At 36.6% G+C, this 22220-nt stretch overlaps 2 protein-coding genes across 5 annotated transcripts in view; one reads left to right on the top strand and one right to left on the bottom strand.

The window, feature by feature from the left end:
• The first annotated feature begins 3182 nt into the window (after positions 1-3182).
• LOC121733264 lies at positions 3183-5214 on the top strand. The gene is made up of 4 exons (XM_042123482.1): positions 3183-3269; positions 3371-3414; positions 4125-4251; positions 4657-5214. Exons 1-4 carry the CDS (start codon positions 3248-3250, stop codon positions 5127-5129), a joined length of 666 nt encoding a protein of 221 aa, XP_041979416.1. The 5' UTR covers positions 3183-3247; the 3' UTR covers positions 5130-5214.
• Positions 5215-7516: 2302 nt separating this feature from the next.
• LOC121733075 (dual oxidase) overlaps positions 7517-22220 on the bottom strand; it is a 45626-nt gene continuing 30922 nt past the window's right edge. For all 4 annotated transcript variants that reach the window (XM_042123176.1, XM_042123175.1, XM_042123177.1 and 1 more), the window contains 22 exons: positions 21839-22005; positions 19333-19569; positions 18166-18362; positions 17719-17852; positions 17372-17486; positions 16854-17055; positions 16386-16539; positions 15968-16137; positions 15478-15633; positions 15108-15254; positions 14782-14913; positions 14499-14702; positions 14028-14215; positions 13621-13888; positions 13143-13371; positions 12362-12579; positions 12092-12206; positions 11638-11821; positions 10025-10184; positions 9092-9247; positions 8587-8715; positions 7517-7740 (listed from right to left, as the gene is read on the bottom strand). In XM_042123176.1, coding sequence (XP_041979110.1) covers positions 7612-7740; positions 8587-8715; positions 9092-9247; positions 10025-10184; positions 11638-11821; positions 12092-12206; positions 12362-12579; positions 13143-13371; positions 13621-13888; positions 14028-14215; positions 14499-14702; positions 14782-14913; positions 15108-15254; positions 15478-15633; positions 15968-16137; positions 16386-16539; positions 16854-17055; positions 17372-17486; positions 17719-17852; positions 18166-18362; positions 19333-19569; positions 21839-22005 — 3791 coding nt within the window. In that variant the 3' untranslated portion in view covers positions 7517-7611. The remainder of the gene's footprint in view (positions 7741-8586; positions 8716-9091; positions 9248-10024; positions 10185-11637; positions 11822-12091; positions 12207-12361; positions 12580-13142; positions 13372-13620; positions 13889-14027; positions 14216-14498; positions 14703-14781; positions 14914-15107; positions 15255-15477; positions 15634-15967; positions 16138-16385; positions 16540-16853; positions 17056-17371; positions 17487-17718; positions 17853-18165; positions 18363-19332; positions 19570-21838; positions 22006-22220) is intronic.

The following is a 22220-nucleotide window of genomic DNA, read 5'->3' as shown; positions in this document are numbered from 1 at the left end:
CGACTCGGGAGCCCCGTGCTCTGATTCCTATTGTTACATAATATTAAAATTCAAGGCTCACTCATAGAGATCACGATATTGTACTGATAACTTAGTTTAAAACATTGTTTTTTTGCAGTAATCAATGTAAAACTGTATTTTCAGATATTACTTACTTTTATCAATAAAAGTAAGTAATATCTAAAAATACAGTTACGATTTCAGTATATTCTAGTGAGGTCGGCACAGTAGATTTATTTGAAATACCAAGCTAAAAATTTGTTCACTCAACTTTGAATATTTTCAGAAAAATGGATTGAAAGAGGTTGGTTGATACAATACTGGACACATTCCATGGCCTTTATCCAGTTTCTATTTATCTTTCTTCAAAAATATATTAAATTGGACTAAGAAAACCGAAACTTTTACAGAGCATTACCTACTTTTAGGGCAGTTATTTTTAATAACTACAATATTCCATGCACTGATTGTTAGATAATAATATGTTTTCTTATAATTTTTTATTACTTACTACCGGAACTTATTAAAAAATAAAAAGTACTTAGTAATTTGTATTTTAAAAAAATTATGTTAGATGAAAATTTAAAATAGTCACATTATTAAAAATTGATTTTTGTTAAGTAGCATCAATTCAATTTATCGACTATTTCGATAAATAACCAGAGTCCCACATACCCAGACTGTCGGGGAACTGTACCTACCTTTTTTCCCGACGGAAAAATGGGAAGGTAAAGTTTTATATAAAACTGATGCGAAAGTTAATTCAACTTGTAATTATTCATTCTCATGAAATAATTGAAACTACCGTTCACTTTTTATCAAATTGACGCTTGGCTTATGTAATTCATAAGTACAAAGGAAATTATTATCCAAGAAAATTGTATAGTCTGGTAGTATTTTTATGTTGTTATCGTTATGCATTCTATTGATATAGCAACCTTTTTGGTAGTGAAGAACTAAGTAAGATATTTTTTTATTTTGAACAATGTTCCCCCGTCGCATGAGGCCAGCAGTTTGACAACATCTTCACATCGATAATACTCGTATAAATTCCAATTATAGTATCTTAGATCAACCATTCTCAATGTGTTCTTCCTCTAATTAAAAAAAAATGGCTCTGGGTCTCTGCGAAGGCCTTGTAGGGGCTCTGGGAAGAGACAATTTATTCAAAGAAAAAAACTTTATTTTTTCTGGGATCTCTAAAAAATAACACTTCTATAAAAGGTTCTTCTACCAAAAAGTTCGAAAACCGCTGCCTTAGATAATAAAGTAACTCGAGTTCCCTGATCTTATTTAAATAACAACAATTTTACCTGACTGCTTAGTACTTATCTCTGTCAAATATCCTAGCTTACAGGAACCGCCGCGCTGTGGTAGGAAATTAATAGTTGACCGATGTCCGTGAAAAACGCCAAGTCATGTAAACAAAATAAGCTTGCCCTTGGCCGTCCAAGCCGTGTCCCTTAGGTCCATATTTTACATTATCTGGTATGTCGTATGTCGCAAGCCAACTGCCAAATTGTTTGATGCAATGATGAATATGAAAGCGACGTATGTTAAGTTTAGCGGTTGCTCAAGCGCTGGTGACAACATCTAACAGCATTCTTATCATATTAATAAAGGCCTTACGAGAAATATAAGGGCTCATAAAGTGTTAACCTTTGAGGATTAGAGAATTTTCATAAGTTTGATTCTCTTGAAATTTCTTAGGTTTTTTTTTTAAATTACAAAGCATGCATTTTCAAAAGAATACCTTTTCTAGGATGAATGATTTTCAAGGAGGTTTTTTTATCACTTTTGTTTGTTTCCATTATGTAGCATACCCGATGCAAAATGTTCCTAAGACTGGTACAAGAATGTACTTAGGATTTCCTAATAATAATACTATTTATTAGTTCCGTTATCTCTAGTTATACTCGTAATTTATCTCGAGTACCTAATTTGAAATGTCCATTGATATGAAATATGGTTTCGAAGGCTTGGGAATGGTGCAACATGATTTAGGGTTCATAATTATAGGGCTGGCTCCATTGTTTGCTATCGCACCCAAAAATCTCTATTTTAATGGAAAACTACTTTTAATGGATTTACTAAAGAGTTGTGAAACTATAGTGTAATGATAGTAAAGTATTTGGAAACGACCTGAAGTCTGAACATTGGCAGCTATGTATTTTCTTCACCTACTAAGTACTTTAGAGCTTATATAAAAATTAGTATTCTATTTATTTACATGCATTTCCAACACCATAATATATTATGGTGCTTATATAAAGTAGACAGGACAAACAAATGTCAGTATTTGGTAGATTTTCTCTTCAAGTTCCATTCGAAGAAAATGTCGTGTCATAATTAGTAAAAACTTGTCGTCTGGGCACTGAAGGTATTGAAAATGCACTACAGAGGTGGTAGATCTTGACATAACTCTAACTTCACCCTTTTGAAATCTGTAATAATTGTGATAAGTAATTATGGGTACAGGAGTAGATACGTTGCAACCTTCTTTTACACCACAATCTAATAGGAGGAGTAATGATCTTACCTGTTTTGTATATACAGTTGTATTCTACTAAGTCACATGGGTTAAGGAACCGTCGAACTTGCTTGTCACTTCTTATCCCACAGATACCGTCCTTGGGTCTAGTGTGCACACATAGAGAAGCTTCGACGCAGGGCTAAAATTTGTAATTTTCAAAAATTGTTGTTGAATCTTTAAATCATCTCAAAAGAAAGTGAAGGTACTTTGAATTATTTCAGGCTATACTACTAGAATAGCTTGTTCTGTTAATGCCTATAAATAGAAATCTACACTTTTCTGTACCTACTTATAAAAATATTCTTAATCATAAATGGAATAAATAATATTGAAAATTCATTGAGGACTACCCGAAGTCTGACGAATTTTTATATGTCAGAGGAAACAGAAAGATAAAGAGATAAAGAGAGAGATAGAAATGGAGAGTTTTTTTTAAAACTTACTGCATGTGCACTGGCAGTTTTACTAGGAATACACATTACTGAGGCAATTATGCTATTCATCAAAACAAAAAGTTCCATGTTCATTTTACACTCAAAACAATGCACTGGTGATTTTTATAGAACGGAAATATCAGTAGCGAATATGTAAAATGAAAATAGCGGAACATGAAAACTCATAAAAACTAGTAATCGAATTGATTTTTTATGTTCGAATACTTGTAAATCATATTATGATAAGGTAAAAGAATTCGTGTACAATTTTACAAAGATCATGCAAGTAATATTATTGATAGGTAATATTATTGCAGTAACTAAATGCTTAGCAATTTCAACTCACAATCATTATTCAACACTTAAATTAAAGTAATCACTTCAAAGCACAATATTTTTTCAGGTTTTATTCTTATTTTCAGTTTAGACGACACACATGGAAGTAGCGTGAGTATAATAAAAAATATTAATATGTGTTATGAAACTATATCGAACAATTCAGTTTCTTTAATCGTCGCTTAAGGTTGCGTTTCCACTGAAGCGGAGCGGAGCGGAGAGGAGCGGCGAAAAGTGCTCAGTGTTTCCACTGAAGCGGAGCGGAGCGGAGTCGAGCGGAGCGGAGTCAAGCGGAGCGGAGTCAAGCGGAGCGGAGTTATGTCTATTGTGACGTAACGATGTCGCGGTCGCCAGTGACCGCCTGAGCGCGAGTACGCACCGCACCGCCCAGCTTCGTACCGCCCCGCTCCGCTGTCCTCTGCTCTGCACCCCCTGCACCTCGTCCTCCGCACCGCTTCGCCTCGCTCGGCTGCGTTTCTATGAAAATCCGCTCAGCTCCGCTCCACCCCGCTCTTGCTGTTTCCATTGAAGCGGGGCGGAGATTTCGAGCATGGTGATTGGTCAATTCGGGCACCGCTAAGCTCCGCTCCGCTTCAGTGGAAACGCAGCCTAAGTGTCACCGCAGACTTACAATTTAAAGTTGCCCGACTATCGTACAAAACACAGAAATAGATCAAGATAGAAGCGCCATGTCGCTCCAATTTGTATGAACACGAGCGTGTGGCGCTTCTATTTTGATCTATTTCTCTGGTTTGTACGATAGTCGGCCAACTTTAAATTGTAAGTCTGTGGGGACCCTAAGTCGTCGCTTTGATCAACAGAAATGCTACAAGTCCAGGATCTGTATCCACACAAATAAAGAAAAATGCGGAAAGAACAGAGACGGAGAAGTCAGGCGATTCTTAGACTCTTGTGACATGAAGGAATTTAACTGCCTGGAAGATACTAGTAAGTTGATAAAAATCTATAAAAGAATAAAATATTATACATAACTAGCTGACCCGGCAAATGTTGTTTTGCCATATAAATTATTAAGGGTGAACGAACAACCCTTATTACTTAGGGGTATGAAAAATAGATGTTGGCCGATTCTCAGACCTACTCAACATGCTCACAAAATTTCATGAGAATCGGTCAAGCCGTTTCGGAGGAGTATGGCAACGAAAACTGTGACACGAGAATTTTATATATTAGATAATCATTAATGACACTTAAAACAATTATGTATTTTAATGCATATGTTTTAAAAAAACTGAAAAAAGTTGTCAATTTAATAGATCATACAAACTTTATGTTTATATTTAAAGTGTACTTACAATAGATAATACTTTGTAGTATTTCCTAATTTTTCAGATTACGTTCCAACAAATTATGAAGAATGTGAGGATTTACCTGAACTAGATGCACCTGAATCACAGCCTGAAAGGACCAAGGCAAACGAGCCTGAGGAATCCGATGAAGTCAGTGAATCTGAATATAACAAGCCAGACGAATATAAAAGCAAAACAGAGAAGCAAGATGAAAGTTCTCTAGGATCTGCAGAGTCATTGACACCGTTATCTGATGTATTAGTCAACGGACCAGAAGAGTACGAAGGGGTTACTGAGGATGATGTTGAAACTGAAAAGATAGGTGGAGACGGTGTTGAAGAGGCATTATATGAAGTAAAAGAACTGAATAATCGTTTGGTAAAGACACCCACTGTCGAGGGGTACAAATACGATAGAAATAAAAACTTTGGAAATAACAATGAAAACAATAGGGATGTGAGCGGAAATAGGAAAGTCGTGAGTGGCGAGGAATCAGGAATAGAAAACGCCGAATAGTTTTTCGATAAACCGTTTTTCGTAATCAGGGTTCGAGCCAATTGAATCGATGATATTACAATATATAAGGATTAAAATTAAAAATTCTTTTAAACAAATTTTATTTAATCTAAGTATATACAAATAAAATTTTATAAAATACTTGGTAACTCTACATTTTATTTATACAATATTTACATTCAATACAGTGGTTTTTGGAATAATCATAATTCAGGTTTTATGGAAAAATTAAAGTTTAAGTAAGCAATAACATTTTTAAATATTTTTATGTAAGTACTAATTTATGCTTTTATTGTAAAGACAAAATTATAGTGCTAATAACATAAAAAAGTATAAAATTTAAAGTCTAACACACTTCGTTCTTCCAATACTGAGTAATATTTGTACCTCCATAATAAATTTTGTACTATTTTTCTTACAAAATTATACGTCGTGTATTTTGTTTATGGCACAACGTCGATACATTATTTGAAACACTTTATCATGATATTTTGTCTTATGGGAATAAATACTATACATATAACATTGAATCCAGAAATTAGTTATATTAAAGCCGATAATTTTAGCATTAACGGTTTAATAAAACACAATTATTAGCTATCGATTGGCATTTTTTTTTTTAATTTTAATTTATGAGTATTACAATTTCTATCTAAATTGAATATTATTTGACTATTTATTTAAAATTGATAATAAAAAACAATAATTAATGTAAAAATAAATTACAAGAATAGCTAGGCATATAAAAGCAACAAAAAAACAATTAAAGTAAAATCTATTGTTGGCCGTTTAAAAACTAAAAGACTCGTTTAAAAACTCTGAAGTTTATAATACACACACTGGCAAAATTAGCGGAACATAGGTAAAAAGGGCCAAAACTTGAACTCAAGTGGGTCGGGCTGTCTGAAAGCCTTTTTTATAGCTTCTAAGCTCATTCAAGAAATAAAATATTGAACAAAACTGGCAAGTTGACAGGTTTTTATAGCAATTATGCCCTAATAAGTGTTTTTCGATTATTGACGTTGTAAGTGTTCCTGATAAGAATGGCGTTTTAGCGGGGTGCAAGGTGTGCTCAGCTCATTTGATTGTTTGGTTTTTGGAAGAACACATTGCTTAGATACAAAACTAGTGATTTCCCAGCATCTGCGACAACTAGAGTTGTAACCACGATAGAGAAAGGTCACACCTACCGTTCGGTCAGTCAGGCCTTAGGTGTGTCGGCTTCCGTGGTTCATCGTAACTTTCAACGCTTCAGAGAGACTGGATCTTACGTTCGGAGACGAGAATAAGGCAGATATCGGGTGACAATGGTTCAGGATGACCATTTTGTAAGGAAACAAAACTTAAGAAATCGACCTCAAACTGCTATGCAGACACGAAACCTGTCGGAACAGGTCCAAGATGAACGTGTAAGTGATTGTACAGTAAGAAGAAGATTCAAAGAAGTTAAATTAAACTCATAAGTGCCAGCAAGGGCACCAAAACTTGAGACAGGACACCGAAGAGCCAGGCTAAGATTTGCGCATGAACATCAAAATTAGACAAGCGAGTGAAATCTTGTGCTGTACAGTGATGGGAGCAAATTCTGTGTACATTGTATTGACAGGCGATAAAGAATGTGGATAAATCATAAGGAAAGCTACAGGCCATCAAACTTACCGGAAACAGTGGCCTATGATGCAGGCTTCGTAATGGTTTGGAGTTGCATATGATTTGGAGCCCGCATGGAGCTGATGATTATAGATGAAGGTACTTTGACAGTACAGGGCTATAGCACCGACATCCTGGAACTGCATGGTGTGCCTTTTACACAGTTTTAGGTAGTAATTTCAATTTTATGTGCGTCCATAGAGTAAGAAAATCGGGCATTATTACCTAAACGATGCTGGCGTAGCCCAGGTGGAGAGGCCAGCGTGGTCTACGGATATGGATCCGATTGAAAACGTGTGGCACATCAATGGGTGAACGGGACAAGTTAAAACTCCAGCTCCAAAATGTGTCCAGGAGCTCGAGTTAACGCTAGTGGAGGAGTAGGAGAATATCCCACAGGAAATGATTGACAATTAAAATGCAAGCATGGAATGGCGTATCCAGGCCCTCTTGGGATCCATAGAAGGCATTACACGCTTTTAACATGGCATTTCTTTAATAAAAATGGAGAATTTATCTTAAAAACTTACTACTGAAATTTCAAAGATTTTCTTAATTTTTTTATTTTTGCTGATTTTTTTTCTATTTTTAACGTTTTTATGCCCTAAATTTATATAAAATTTCTTTTTAATAATCAATTAGTAAATAAATAAATAAATATATAAAAATCAGTGAACAATTTAAAAAAAATTGAAAATTTTGTTATGTTCCTCTAATTTTGCCGGTGTGTTTATTATGATTATCAAGAAAACTTTTTTGTTTGCGTACTAATACAATTTGAATGTCGATTGAAGTTTTCAATTTCATTACAAATATCAAACCCGAATTCTGGCTATCCGAAATTCTCGAAGTGGTGTATGAAGTATGGCAGGCGTCGCGTCCGGTTGACTTCCTCGCAGGCGGACATTATAGACTTGGTCAGCGGACGAGGCCCACACGAGAACACGCCGATTTTTGATACCTGATGAAAAAATATGTTTAGATTTTTACATTGTAATAAAGGCCCTCCTTTCCTATTACAGTATCCTACACACAGAAGCAGACCTCATAATTCCCACGTGTTTTTAGCCTGAAGGTTGATTGCAAGGTTTAGAAGAAGAAAGATAAGATAAAATAAAAGGAGTCCGAATTAAATCACTGTTTGATTAAGAAACGTAAAGAGAAAATAATCTACTTTTAAGTAAGCAAAGAAAATCACCGTAATGATTATGATGACGACGAAAAATGCTAATGATAACGACTATGACGACGAAGATATAAATTTTAATTCAAACATACAAACAAAAGACTCGCGTGGAGGCCACGAGCCGCCGGCTGATTGCAAAAGTATTGACCTCACACGTAAATCTCAAAATGAATGAATTAATTGTGTTTCTAAATATTTAGATGTAACCATGATATTGCTATACGTATGCATGTCTTAGGTTCTTTCTACCAAGGCTTTACAAACATGTTTACGTTATTAATAATTATTTATTTTGTGACAAATGTTAGGAATTATTCCAGTACTCTGACCTTTTAGACTTCTCATTGCTTTGTTTTTATGACTGTGAGATAATATTTTCGATTATATATTATTGACAAAGTTATAGATTTAAGAGAATATACCTACTTATATAATATTTTGGTATAGTCACCGAGGTTTATTTTTGTTACGCAGCAAAAATTTTGAGCGGAAAAATTTAACTGGTTAGTTAAGTATAATATTACGAAGACAAAAATATTTTTTGGCTTATACTACGCATGATTAACTGGAAGGGTATAAGAATTGGCAAGTGCGTAAAATTCTCTAGCTAAATAGACTTACATAGCTGTGTTTCTTCTGCACGAACTTGAGGAAGGAGGACATGTCGGGTCGGCCGAAGTGGTTCACCGCCTTCAGGCCCGTGAACATCGACGTCCGCGACAGGCGCTGGAAGTGATTCTCGCAGATGTACTATAAACAAACAAGCGATTAGTATTCGAGATAAAAATGCTACAACTGTAAGCTACGATGATTTGAATTGGTAGCTTCAAAACTACGCAACTAACACAATAAAGGTTTGTAATAAGTTGTGTATCTGCTCCCGTGATTTATTGCCTACTTTTATGTTAGAGATAGTTCTTAGCTGTTATCATCATCTCGCTTACAGCTGGATATTTTCGAATAGCAACTGAGAGCTGAACATAGTGATAGGTTAATAAGTTTTGTTATACATTCCCTTTCAACTGGGACAAATCCGGGGAAATCCGGACGGATGGCAGCCCTAGATACAACAAGCGGTTGCGTAGCAATAAACGTGTACGTATTTATGTATGTACACGTTACTCACCAACATGGTGGTCCTGAGATCGAACTTGTGGAAGAACTGCGTGATGAAGATGTGTATCTCGAGCACGTTGGTGACGTCCTTGCGCTCCACGTCGCGCAGCACGTCGATGAACCACTCGAAGTGCTTGTGCGACGGACATATCCATAGGAAATATACCTTACACGAAGAATATTGAATATTAATTTCATAACGTTTGTATAGTCAATACACACTACATAATGTACAATGATAAAAAAATCCACAGCCGAACATGGAACCACCTCTTTTTTGGAAGTTGGTTAAAAAAATTAAAGGTAAAAACTTAGCATGATCACGCAGTTGTGTATCAATAAAATAGACGCATTAAACAAAATGAGAATGCTACTATATACGAGTATGTATGTACAAAAATACATTTAAATAGAAAAATTCGAAAAGGACATCGCTGCGTAGACCCTGCTACGAAAAATTCGTAGCAGGGTCTACGAAAAGAATGTCATCGATAAAAGTCAATATTGTTAGCTGGAAAACAAAAAGTATCAAATATTAGAGTGACATACTTGTAACAAAAGATTTCTATTACTCTATATTAATTAGTAATAAATGCTTTAAAAATAGATGAGAAAATTTATTCATGAAATGTTTGATACCGTATTTACAAGGTGTAACAGAGTGATAATACTTTAGGGTATGTGTTTCTTATAATATAGAGAGTTCACTGTGAAAGTAGCAGCGCTGAAAGAGCAATTTTTTTTGCGATTTTATGGACAATGTCCTCCTGCGCGCGTCATAAATTTTCCTATACAAAAATTGAAAAAAGTTTCTCTTTCAGCGCTGCTACTTTCACAATGAACTCTCTACAAGGGACACATACACACCCTAAAGCTTTATCACTAAGTTTTGTTACATCCTGTATAACATAATATTGTATATTGATTTTGACGAATAACTTACTTTTTTGCAAGCGACCCCCGAATACCTATTGGTGGACGTGCCGAAGACAAGGTCGTTGAGTATGGAGGCGTAGGGGGTCACGCCGATACCGCCCCCCACCATCACCGCCACCTCGAACTTGTACCAGTCCTGATTACCCCCGCCGAACGGACCCTGGATCCTGGGTATCAAAGTCAAATTGTTATCAGTTTTTTAAGGTAAGTAATTTGGCTGCGTTAAGTCAACCCATCAGACCGATCACAGCTAACCTTGAATTGACATAAGCCGACCAAATGATGTAGGTCCGTCAACTGCCTAGGAATCAATTTCCTCGATGGTACACACTAGCTGACAAAGCGCGTCGGTGGGGCAAGAAGTGAGCGGGACCCGTCCTCGCGTACGGTATTTTAATAACACACTAGACCGACAAAACGTGGCTGAAGTTTGGCATGATTACGCCTGCAATGTTTTTTTAAATTACTAATGACACACCATACCAAAATTACGTCGCGTTTGTATGCGTAGCGCATTGCAAGCGTAATCATGCCGAACTTCGGCCGCGTATTTTCGGCCTAGTATATTTAGACCACGGAGTTTAGACACTTACGGTATTTATAATTTTATGTAAACAGCCGTGCGCCTGCACCGCTGTTTAAATAATATAATAATTTAATGTACATAATAATATAATATCTATGGACGCTTCACACCACGTCAGTCTGGCCCCGTGCTAAGTACCCGAAGGACTTGTGTTACAGGTACCAGACAAGGGAAATATATTTAATTCTTTTATACTATACATATTACATATATTTAAGATTTTTTTATATAATACACAAATTGAATACACAAAATACCCAGGAACTTTGAAAACTGTTTGTTCCGTCGGCGGGATTCGAACCTGCGACCCCCGGCTGGAACTACCAACAGCCCACCAACTGAGCCACAGAGGTCGTCAATGAATCGCAACGTATGTACAATATTGACTGTGATCTCGCGATGTAGTGGGAAACCGCCCGTTCACGCAGACGCATATAAACCGCCGCTGCCCCCGCCGCCCGCGCCCCGCCTGCAACGGAGCCGCGGCCGAACTACGCAAGGGTCGCCGCTTGCCCTCTGCCTCCTCCCCCGCGTTCCAAAAACAAGATGCCAAGGCTATTTTTTTAATATTTTTTTATTTATTTATTTAACTCAGGCCAAGATGCCTGAGTTAAAAAAAAAAATAAAATATAAATCTCCTAAGAAAGAGCCCATCAGGTTCATTATTGGAAGATCGCGATCAGATAGAGACAATATTATGTTATTGGTAGCTAGTTTTGTAAGTGTTTGGAAACAATTTCCTAGGATAATGTTAAACTTGTGCGTACTTATATGGCGGTCTTAAGTTTCAGAGTTTAACGAGAAAACAAATACCTATTATGTTTTTACACAACGCACATAATGATATGTTCTTATTACCATCGTTATATAAATTTGTCCAGAGATTGCATAAACCACGTTTCGTGAATATATTACGACCATCGATAAAAATAGAGTTCATGGTAAAGATCAAAAGTAACAAAGTTCAAAATAATTTACATTGCAAAAAAACACTGCAAAGTTTTTATATAACATCTGTAAGGACAAAAACGAACCTGATTTTAGGTTGAGTTTCAGGATTGTAGTTACAAGGATCAAAGTAGTTTCTGAGTTTCCAAGTCCAGGGTCCCTGGGCTTTGATGTGACACGACAGGAAGTTCTCATGTGGTGCTGAAGTTAGAGTGAAGGAGTGGAACTCTTCTTTCTTGAAGGCGGTACAGGCCAACCTCACCCATTGACCTAAGAAAATAGAGTAATTAGTTCAGTCTCAATACTGGTAGAAATTCATACCTTTACTATTTAACTCTTTCCATAGCACATTTATGCAATATAGCTTGCTTGTTTCCACATTCAAGCGATAAAGAGCATTATAACAATATTCTTGTGTATGAGGAATGTATGAGGAAAAAAGAAAAGCAGTGACAGATTAATGTAGGAATTACCTACCACATATTGGGACGTGAAAATTCCTGCACGGAATTTTTATGTAAGCAAGAAATAATAACTTACCAGATAGGTATTTGAGGTTAGGTGGTCTATAAAATTTTATTTTGATCACGTCAGAAGGTAGCATTTCAGTTTCTAGCACATCTAGTGCCAGATATTTTGTGCGTAGGGATACCACCTAAAATGAAAAAAAGTTTAACATAACATAAATCTAAGGTATGGTAAAATCAAGTATCAATATTTTGAGCACATAACTGCTTAGTATAGTTAGTGCTCAGGTACAACTAGTAGGAAAATACATTTTGTTTCTCTTTCACTCAAGCAATAATATACCTTATCTAAAGTGTATATGATAGCAGGTCCCATGAAGAATATCCAGAATCTAGGTGCACCAGTCAATCTTGCCAGGCCGTGCACCAAACAAAGAGCATAAAGGGCGACGTGCAGAGAGTGCGCGCGCCAGAACCACGGGTAGGCGCGTTTGCGGATCGTCGGATGTGCGAATATGAAGATTATACACATTATTATAAATAGTAATACGCCTGTGACACCTGAAACAAGGAAGTTATAATTATGTGTCTACATAATGTATATTTTATATTAAGTTAAGTACCTATATAGTTAACAGTTTATTATTTGTCACTCATGGTTGCATCATCTAAGTCTCATCATCTAGGATTCTAGACCGCGGCACCATTCCCAATTTGTACAGGAATGACTAAACATCAACTTTATATAAATAGTCATCTTTTTATAATTACGAACACACTTCGCTTTATGCTCGCAATATTATAACTCATCAACAATAAACGGTCACGGTAAATCAGTCTTTAAATAATTCCTATACCTCCACACTGGTAGGTAAAATTATAACATTTTGGTCATGAGCAACGAAGTTGACTTAAAGATTAAATTTCACTTTTATTATAAAGACGAAAGTTTGCGAGAGTGTGTTCTTCTGCACGCAAAAACTACGTAATCCATTTTGATAATTTTTATCATGGCAGGATTTTTAGGCACTAGATTAACGCATGGGTTATCTCATAAACTACGCATATTCTCATAGAATTCTTTTATATAAATAAATGGTAATCATATAGGTTTCTAGTTATACCTGTAATAGTTTGGAAGACCCAGTATGTGATGCCCGGTCGGAAGTCAGATGTGAAATGAACCTCTTTTGTTAGACACTTCAGATTTTCTACCGGCTGTGTAGAGACATGGTAGAAATTGACCAAGTGACCCGCTGTATGCAGCAGGGAGAAGAATAGCGCTGTACATGCGACTATCTTGTGGAACTGTATGCTGGAGTCCAGGGGTATGTATTGTTGAATACTGAATTCCTAAAAAAAAAACAATATTTGAGGACACAAAAGTTATATTGCATGGAATAAAAGCAGAAGCATTCTGATTTTTAAGATCTATCAAATTCATATTCATATTATAAATCCTATAGCGAGTCGGTCTGCGATCTTTTTACCCAAAAATTGCTGAACTAACTTATATAACTTAATGTCTGGCAAAGGACATATTAACATAGTTTTTATTGAGGCAAATATGTAGTAAAAGTTAATTAATATAAATTTTCTTACCTTCAATTTAGTTAACAAGTTTCTAGACATCGTAAGAAGGAGAAGACTGTAGCAGAATGAAAGGGATGCTGCCGATCCTCTAGTGATAGCTATTCCAACTCCCATTATATGCCGCAGGTCCAAGTGCTCAGACATGAACGAGTAGTGCGCGAATCGTTCAACAAACAAACCAATCGTGATCACGTAAAATACGAACAAATAAAATATGTTCTGACGGTTCTCTTCCAAGAACGTGGTGAGATGGTCCCATTTCAAAAGCAGCCAGTGTCTGAAAGAATATTGTTTTAAGCGCGAAGTGAAAGTAACGATTATAATAATTTAGGTTGATAACATCTGAAGTCACACAGACGTACTTTTTACTTTATGTAATTAATTTAGCTTATTAATATGAAAAATGAAAATGGTACCTGGTCTGCTCCATAGAAGGTTCAATATGAAAACTGGTCATTCTCGCAACATTAGTTGATGTGTCTAAGAAGTTCTGCTTAGCGCCTTTACAATCCAGGCCAATTGCTACAAATTCGCCTTTATATTCTTTCATCATGACCTTGAAATCTGAGTACGTCAAATGGTCTTTTTGTTGGAGACCAGCATCCTAAAAAATAAAATAGTTAAATACAAATCACTGATAGAACTTCAGTGTCTTACTTTGGATTGCACCTAAATCCTTGCTCCCAAATTATTTGATAAAAAACTTTATATTTAATAAATGTTTACTCTAGATAGATACAAAGCTATGCTGCAGCCATTGTGTATCAAGTGGATTCCAACGTATCAGAAACCGATAACAACACAGAAAAGCGTAAATGTGGTGTAAATATTTTTACCAGCAAGGTACTTACAAAGGTTTTATGATTGATTCTTATATGAATACTCACAGAAAACATTCCATTAATAAGCTCTGTCACTTGTTCGTCTCTCAATGATGTAGTTCTGGCAATTTCAACTAATGAACGCAGCATTTCGCTCAGCTCACCCTTGTCTATCACACCGTTTCTATCATTGTCGCACATGTCGAATATTATACGTAGCTTGTCCTCAGTAGCGCCTCGGGAGAACAGGACCACTGTGTCCAAGAATTCCTAACAGACTTTATATCGTTAATATAGAATTAATTAGAATATTAACTAGACTTACTTAAAAGGTCTTCTAAATACTCACTTGGAAGGATATTCGTCCGTCCCCATCTTTGTCAACGATATTGAACATCTTCTTTACGAAAACGGCATCCGCTTTCATGCCAAGGGCACTAGCAAATTCACTTTTCGATAACGAGGTCCTCATTACGATGGACTGAAAAAAATTGATAGTCAGACGTCTGTGTGCTAAGTTTATTTACGTAGCCATCCGGTAAGTTATGTACTGTCAGAGAAATTGATTCAAAGGCAGATGACGGACCTATGTAATGTAGCTATCTACCCACTGAAAAAGTTTTTATGATAACTACTATTAAGCCACTTTTCGATATATTATAATTTTTAAAATACCTCAGGATCTGAATCCTCATTTCTCCATCTTTTTTCCCCAGCTGCTAAGCCAAATGTTATGGCATAGGCTTCTCTGAAGAAATGTTCAAGCTTACGCTGCCGTCTCTCTCTTGTTTCAGCCGAAGCTAACATTTGCTCACGATGACCCTAAAATAAAATAACCATTATCTTTTTACTCCAATTAGGTTATAAATATGAAAGTTTTTTCTTTTAACTATAATGAGTGTGACAAAGCGCGCCACCCCGGCAAGTGCGCCATATAATTCCAAACTTCTGATTGGAAATCTCTAATCCGCTTTGCCACACTCACTATATATTTAAAAGAAATAAGTGAAGCAATAGCTAAATTTAATACAACAACAGTAATTACTTGCGTGAGATTCAGAATCTTCTTGTGTTGTGATAAAAATGTATCTAATTTGACAAGGAATTTACGCCTTGATGCCAGTGAGTCTACTTCTAGAACTAGATCATGTTCTCTTGGCACTCTGATGAGGACTAGAGGCCGTTTGTTGTTTCGGCCTTCCTGTAACAGAAATAAACTGTTTAGTCAACATTTTCTAGAAACAATATATGGTAAAAGCCGCGCACAATTTTAATATTAGATTTTACATATTTTGATGCATGACTGTGTACAATGTCTACCAATATCGCACAATAATATTTACCAATAAGGGCATCCGTCTGATTTAAATCTACCAATAACAACTTGTCTGACCACAATAGCGGGCGCACCGCGCCTCGCACCTCCAAAGAGACCTAAAAATCAGTGTTGCACCTTCCCCTTTTATTTTTATAGTGCTGTCTTAAAATTTATCGCGCTTTATATTAAGCACGGTTTTGATTGCATAGGAACTTACCTGGCTCTCTACAACAGTAAGTTGGTCCGTATGTTCCAGAGGTACGGTCCGCAGCTTGTCACCTTTTCGGTCCGTCACGTGTATACACGGCTCTGGCCCAAGACGAAGTTTGACGAGCCGCTTGTGGGAAGCGTGGACCCATTCACGGCATACCATTTTGTCCACGGAACCTAAATTGTTATAATACGAATAATTATTTGGTAATTTCATTAATATGTAAGAATAATCGGAAAAATATTTTTATATGTATGTAGATGGCAGACGTTATTTGATCAGGCTACATCAACTCAGTGTTAGTCACACCACAGATCGCACCGTTAGTCTCTACACTTACTGAGAAAAAAATAAATATACTTAGCTCGAAGTAAAAACAATATACATAATATTAGTTGGTAAAGGTGACAAAGTTTTGACAAACCTTTTTGATTAGCGTTTTTCAGATGTTCCTGTTGTATTTTCAATTTTCGTCGTCGACTGTTCTGGAGCTTGACGACCCCATATCCTGCGCCCGCGCATAGTATGGGAACGAACCCCAGTATTAGACATGTGTAGATGTATGCAAACTCGTTGCCCTGAAATGAACACAATTTAGTGAGTAAATAATTATAGTTGGACATAATAATTATGTGAAAAGCATATAAATAATAGCAAACTACATTTAGTTTAAGGTTGGGACTAAGTTCAATTACTTGTACTATTATTTATTCTGTGGTTCAAGGCACAATTTTTTTATGTGATTGGAGCCATCATCACATAGTTTCTACATCTCTTCTGTGACATGTCCTGAATTCCGCAGACATAGTGCTAGCCTTAAAAGACGTGACCTTTTATGCCATCACACTCGTAACCTATAACATTTTCTCATAAATTACCATCAAGAACATACCTCAAAATAATCATAGCCCTTCAAGTATTTACAGGGGGGTAGTTTGGAGGCGTTGAGCTGGTACGGCTGGCGGCAGGGATCCCCCTCGCGCCAGTGAAATACGTCGCGCTGTATGTCGCCCGGCCCCACCGCCGTGCTGTTCACTATGATGTCCCACATCGTGATCTTCTGCAGCTCCGAGATCTCCTCTGATGTGAACATTCTAAAAAAAAAGGAAATTATCTTTCATAATATTATTTTCATAATATCATTTTGGAGGGGGTCACTCACTAGTCACTACACTAAAAATTTATCGCTGTTATAGGATAACTAGAAATTTCCATTTATTGTTTGGCAAGATTTTGAGATGTCGACCGCGCCTGCTACAGTTAAGGTATCATTGGACTTGTTTTTAAATTTTGGGATTGCCAATTGAAAGATAAAAAAATTGTAAGCAGAACTTCAAAGTGGGAAATTAGTAATTTAAATAAGTTTAAGTGGAAACAGGTAACATTAAACAAACACTTGATGTCACTTACCCATTCTTTTCATTTTCGAACCAAAATCTATCTCCATCTCGTATTCGTGTGAACTGATCGATGATGATGGTTCTAAATAGCTCGCCAGGGTGACCAGAAGATTCAAGCATACCACCTACGAAATAATATTTTATATTGTGAGAAGTGTATAAATTTCAAAATATATGAGGCATAGCGCATCCGTTCGATTTTCCGATCAGCAATACAGATACGGAATTTTGCGTATCTAGCACAAGCTTTGCTGAACATTTGAAACATTCAAATATTATAAATGTTCTGATATAACCGAGCATATGCGCCAGGCCTTAGGATTCAATTTTAGATAATTTAAGATAATTTGTATTTACCGATATACACATCTATATTGTCAACATTGCCTTCATATATTCGTATGAAATTTTGTAGCAGGTCTGGGTTATTTTCGAAAAGTTCCGGGTTAATTTCACTAAAAGTTTTCCTCTTCGGTAAACCGAAGTACTGTCTGAAAAATAAATGAAAATGTTGAAAGATCAGAAAGTAGGAAAAAATAATCGTTGGAGATGAAAGTTCTAACACAATATACCTAAATAATATTTAAAAAGTGCGCAATCACAAAAATTGTAGATAAATTACTAATTTAGCAAAACAATTCTTTATGATGTCGTCGTATTAAATTGTCTCTGCTTTGAGCAAGTTTAACTTCAACGGCTGATCTATACTATGCATTACGTGTTTGACATCAATTACACTGAGGTTTATATTTGAATTTTTTGGAGGTTTATATTTTTAACTATATTAATAGTATGATTTCTTACCTTGCAGTATTATAATCTGGTAGCCCATTGTCTCTTCCTCTCATAATGTTGAGGGCACCTAAGTCTCTTCTAGAGAACTCCATGGGTCCGAACAAATTGTCTCGTACGTCGGAACATAGTAGAGCGTCTTCTCTCTCCGACAACTGTGACGCCATTCCCATAAGAACTTCCTCTATTGGCACTTGTGACATCACATCCTGGGAAATAAAAGTTAGTCGCTCTTAAAAGGAAGTACCTATGTAAAAAGCTATAAGTCTAGATTTAGCATGATCTGCATCGACGACCATAATATTTTTAAAGTGAAAATATTATGATATAAAAAGTTTTACCTAAGAAAAAAATTACAAAAGAGGATGTTTTTCTTATTAGGTAAATATAGGTAAATATGATTATGGGTAAGTATTTAACGAATTTTAAAATGTCTAGCAGGTAGTTTTACGCACACTTTTAAAATTTCTAAAACACTCGAAAGGTAAGTAAGTTCAAAAATTATATATCTGTATTCATATTGTAGGTATATTTTAAGTATTTGTTCGGTGAATATCAGTGTAATGTTAAAGCATTCGACCTTCTTTTGAAGTAACGAACGGAAACTAATTACGGTTTATCTTATCTCTCTTTCGGCTCAAGTAAACCTTTTGTCTGTAATGAACTTCTGTAACAAGGCTACCGTAAGTGCTTAAGACACAGCCTACTGCAATGAACACCAACTATGTTACAATTATTATATTATCATTGACTTGCTTTAGAGTGCAAAAGGCATAGTTCATGTAATTATATTGCAAATAAAGTTTTAAAGTACAGGTCCCTAATTAAGGTAAATAAGTTTTTTCACTTCGTTAGCTCGATTTCTATATTATTACAGTTCACCAAACTTCTTTAAACACGTTTAACGCTTAGCCCGGACACTAGACAAGGCTCTTTCAATGTTAGAATAAGACTGATAGATCGGAAGCTTGTAGGTCGATTCTGTTAAATAGCCTTAACAATTTCGATATGTTTTCGATTCAGTGTCGGGAAAATAAAACTAAAACAAATGTCGCGATTTGTTGACGAATCTTTAATAATATGAAAAGCCTTTTTTTCTGTTTGGTAGGATCTTAACTAGACCGAAGTTGTATTAAGTTGGGGTAAAATAAAATAACATGTGAATTAAACCAAACTCACATTTCCATCCCACCAAGTCTGGCAGAGTCTGATCGCGTCGTGGCCGCCCGGTGCTCTGCTGGTCCTGCAGTTCCGGTCCCTCAGCAGGATAGCCGGTGGGACCAGGGTGTGGCCGAAGCGGAAGGCGGCCACGGCGAACGCATGTGTCACCCCCGGCGCCACTTCAGCATGATACCCCGTGTACGCCGGCATGGGAACACCGAGAAACGCTGGCACGTACTCGTAAAGGATGACGTTCTGTGTAAATATTTTTATTTACAATGGCTATTAAGATAAAAAGCTACAACATTTTAGGAGTTTTATACGTGGGAGAGCCATGCTTCGGCACGAGTGGGCTGGCTCGACCGGAGAAATACCACGTTCTCACAGAAAACCGCCGTGAAACAGAGTTTACCGGACGCCCAATCCCCTACCCTATTCCCTTCCCTACCTTCCCCTATTCCCTTCCCTTCCCATCCCTACACTCCCCTATTACCCTATTCCCTCTTAAAAGGCCGGCAATGCACCTGCAGCTCTTCTGATGCTGCGAGTGTCCATGGGCGACGGAAGTTGCTTTCCAGTGACCCGTTTGCTCGTTTGCCCCCTTATTTCATAAAAAAAAAGTTTTGAGTACTTTTTCTAAAAAACGATTCAGCAGTTCCTAAATTGTTAGAATGTCCGCTTTGGGACTCTATTGGCTCGTTACTCCCAATTAATATATAACTAGCTATTTGACCGAGCTTTGCTCGGTATTCGATGAGAATGACATTATCTAAAAATGATTCCTAGCTAGACCTATATACTAAATTTCATGAAAATCGTTGGAGCCGATTCCGAGATTCCAATTATATATATACTTATACAACAATTGCTCGTTTAAAGATATAAGATATGATAGCAATTATAGTCTCCCCTATCTCCCTAACTATTTAGGTTATGCAATGAATCCATATTCATGTTATAAGAAGCCCAATGTTAATGATAATGTTACTTAATATAGACTATCTTATTTATTTACCATATAAGTAAATAATAAATGAACATTGAACATGTAGTATATTAATAAGGCTGTTTTAATTAAAAAAGTTCAAATCATAAGAGTTTCTTTCACTCGCTACCGAGCGAGTGAAAACAACATCGATGGGTCTTGATGGTGAATTGATATCATTTAACCATTAGCTTTGTCAATATTTAGCTCAGAATAAATCAAGATGTTTATGTAATATGTAGGTAGTGTTTTTTTTTATATGCAAACGAGCAAACGGGTCACCTGATGGAAAGCAACGTCCGTCGCCCATGGATACTCGCAGCATCAGAAGAGCTGCAGGTGCGTTGCCGGCCTTTTAAGAGGGAAAAGGGTAATAGGGGAGGGTAGGGAAGGGAAGGGAATAGGGGAGGGTAGGGAAGGGAATAGGGTAGGGGATTGGGCCTCCGGTAAACTCACTCACTCGGCGAAACACAGCGCAAGCGCTGTTTCACGCCGGTTTTCTGTGAGAACGTGGTATTTCTCCGGTCGAGCCGGCCCATTCGTGCCGAAGCATGGCTCTCCCACGTATTAAAATAATTAAGTGTAAGTGTCTCAACACGCTATGCCGAATTTCCGCAGCGGAAATTCCGCATGATTACGTCAGCAATGTCAAATGCATACAACATAACGCGACGGAATTTCGGCATGGTGTGTCATCAGTAATTTAAGAAACATTGCAGGCGGAATCAAGCCGAACTTCCGCCGCGGAAATTCGGCATAGTGTGTTTAGACACTTAAATTGATTAATTATATTAATCGTGAGCGGGCAACACAAGACCCGACGGGTCTTGTGTTGCCCGCTTACGCGCATCCCTATGTAGACGATGATGATTCGAGTTGCAACAAAATGGCAGGATTGTCGCCTTTAGTTTTTAAAACTGCTCGTGTACCTAACAACAGCTAACCATATCCTAAAATGATAGATGTATTAATATTCTGTTAATACGATATTATATTTAAAATAAAACCAATAAATCAGTGTGTACACAAAGTAATGATAACATCCTGTATGTGAAGGGTCGATGCTTACGACAAAAACCGGTCCAGTCGCAGTCCGCAGTTCACAGATGACACTATATTGTTATACTTACTGATAAGTGATGTAGTTTAGCAAATTAAATTGTAATAATGTTTTTATTTGCAACTGCAAAATACATCATATTTAGTTTATACTACACTATCTTTGTTATTAGCTGTACTTCCCCGTGAAGGATGAATAACTATAGTCAATAGATTATTGGATAAGTTTATTTGTTTATTAGTTTCTTACTAGATTATAGTGATAAAATGTTGCGCGTGGTGAACTTTCTAAGCTGTACCAGACAAACCTTGCAGGTTTATGGTACACTCTCAATTAGACATAAGTTATAATTTGTATTACTTAAATAAATAAATAATAAATAAATAAAAGCGGAGGATATTGTGATTATGTTAATAAAACTTGCTGCATGACGGATATTTAACTTTTTAATTTTAATTTGCTTTCAGTAGCTTTGTAACCTGTAAGCTGGCGATGACGATCCTTCTCGCTCGCTGGAACAGCTGCTCGTCGCTCCAGTCCGGGTGGTTGCGGTGAACCCGCGCCGCGATCACGTTGTGCCACCGCATCAGCAGGATACCGAACGTCACCATCGCCGGGTTCTGGTTCGTACGAGGGTCACCGAGAACTGGATGAAATGACATGGAAAAGAAAGAAACAGATTAGAAAGGAATGGGACAAAATGGAGCAAAAATGAGATCTATTACTTTATCTGAAGAAATGGGAATGAAACAAAAGGGAAATGAGATAAATTGAAACGGAGTGGATGTTCAGGTGTGGGCTTACAATTCTAAGAGAGCGAACATAATCGTAACTTTATTTAATCAAAAATTTTCATTCTAA

The sequence above is a fragment of the Aricia agestis genome, chromosome 13 (genome assembly GCF_905147365.1).
Source record: "Aricia agestis chromosome 13, ilAriAges1.1, whole genome shotgun sequence".
Taxonomy (NCBI): domain Eukaryota; kingdom Metazoa; phylum Arthropoda; class Insecta; order Lepidoptera; family Lycaenidae; genus Aricia; species Aricia agestis.
The sequence above is the reverse complement of the archived record's forward strand: the minus strand, read 5'-3'. Positions and strand labels throughout refer to the sequence as shown.

Bases quoted from the DNA above. Each gene is read 5' to 3' on its own strand.
- LOC121733264 (XM_042123482.1), top strand. From the start codon at position 3,248: ATGCAAGTAATATTATTGATAG. The intron at 3,270-3,370 runs GTAATATTATTG...ATATTTTTTCAG, and splicing joins GCAAGTAATATTATTGATAG to GTTTTATTCTTATTTTCAGT. The intron at 4,252-4,656 runs GTAAGTTGATAA...CTAATTTTTCAG, and splicing joins TAACTGCCTGGAAGATACTA to ATTACGTTCCAACAAATTAT.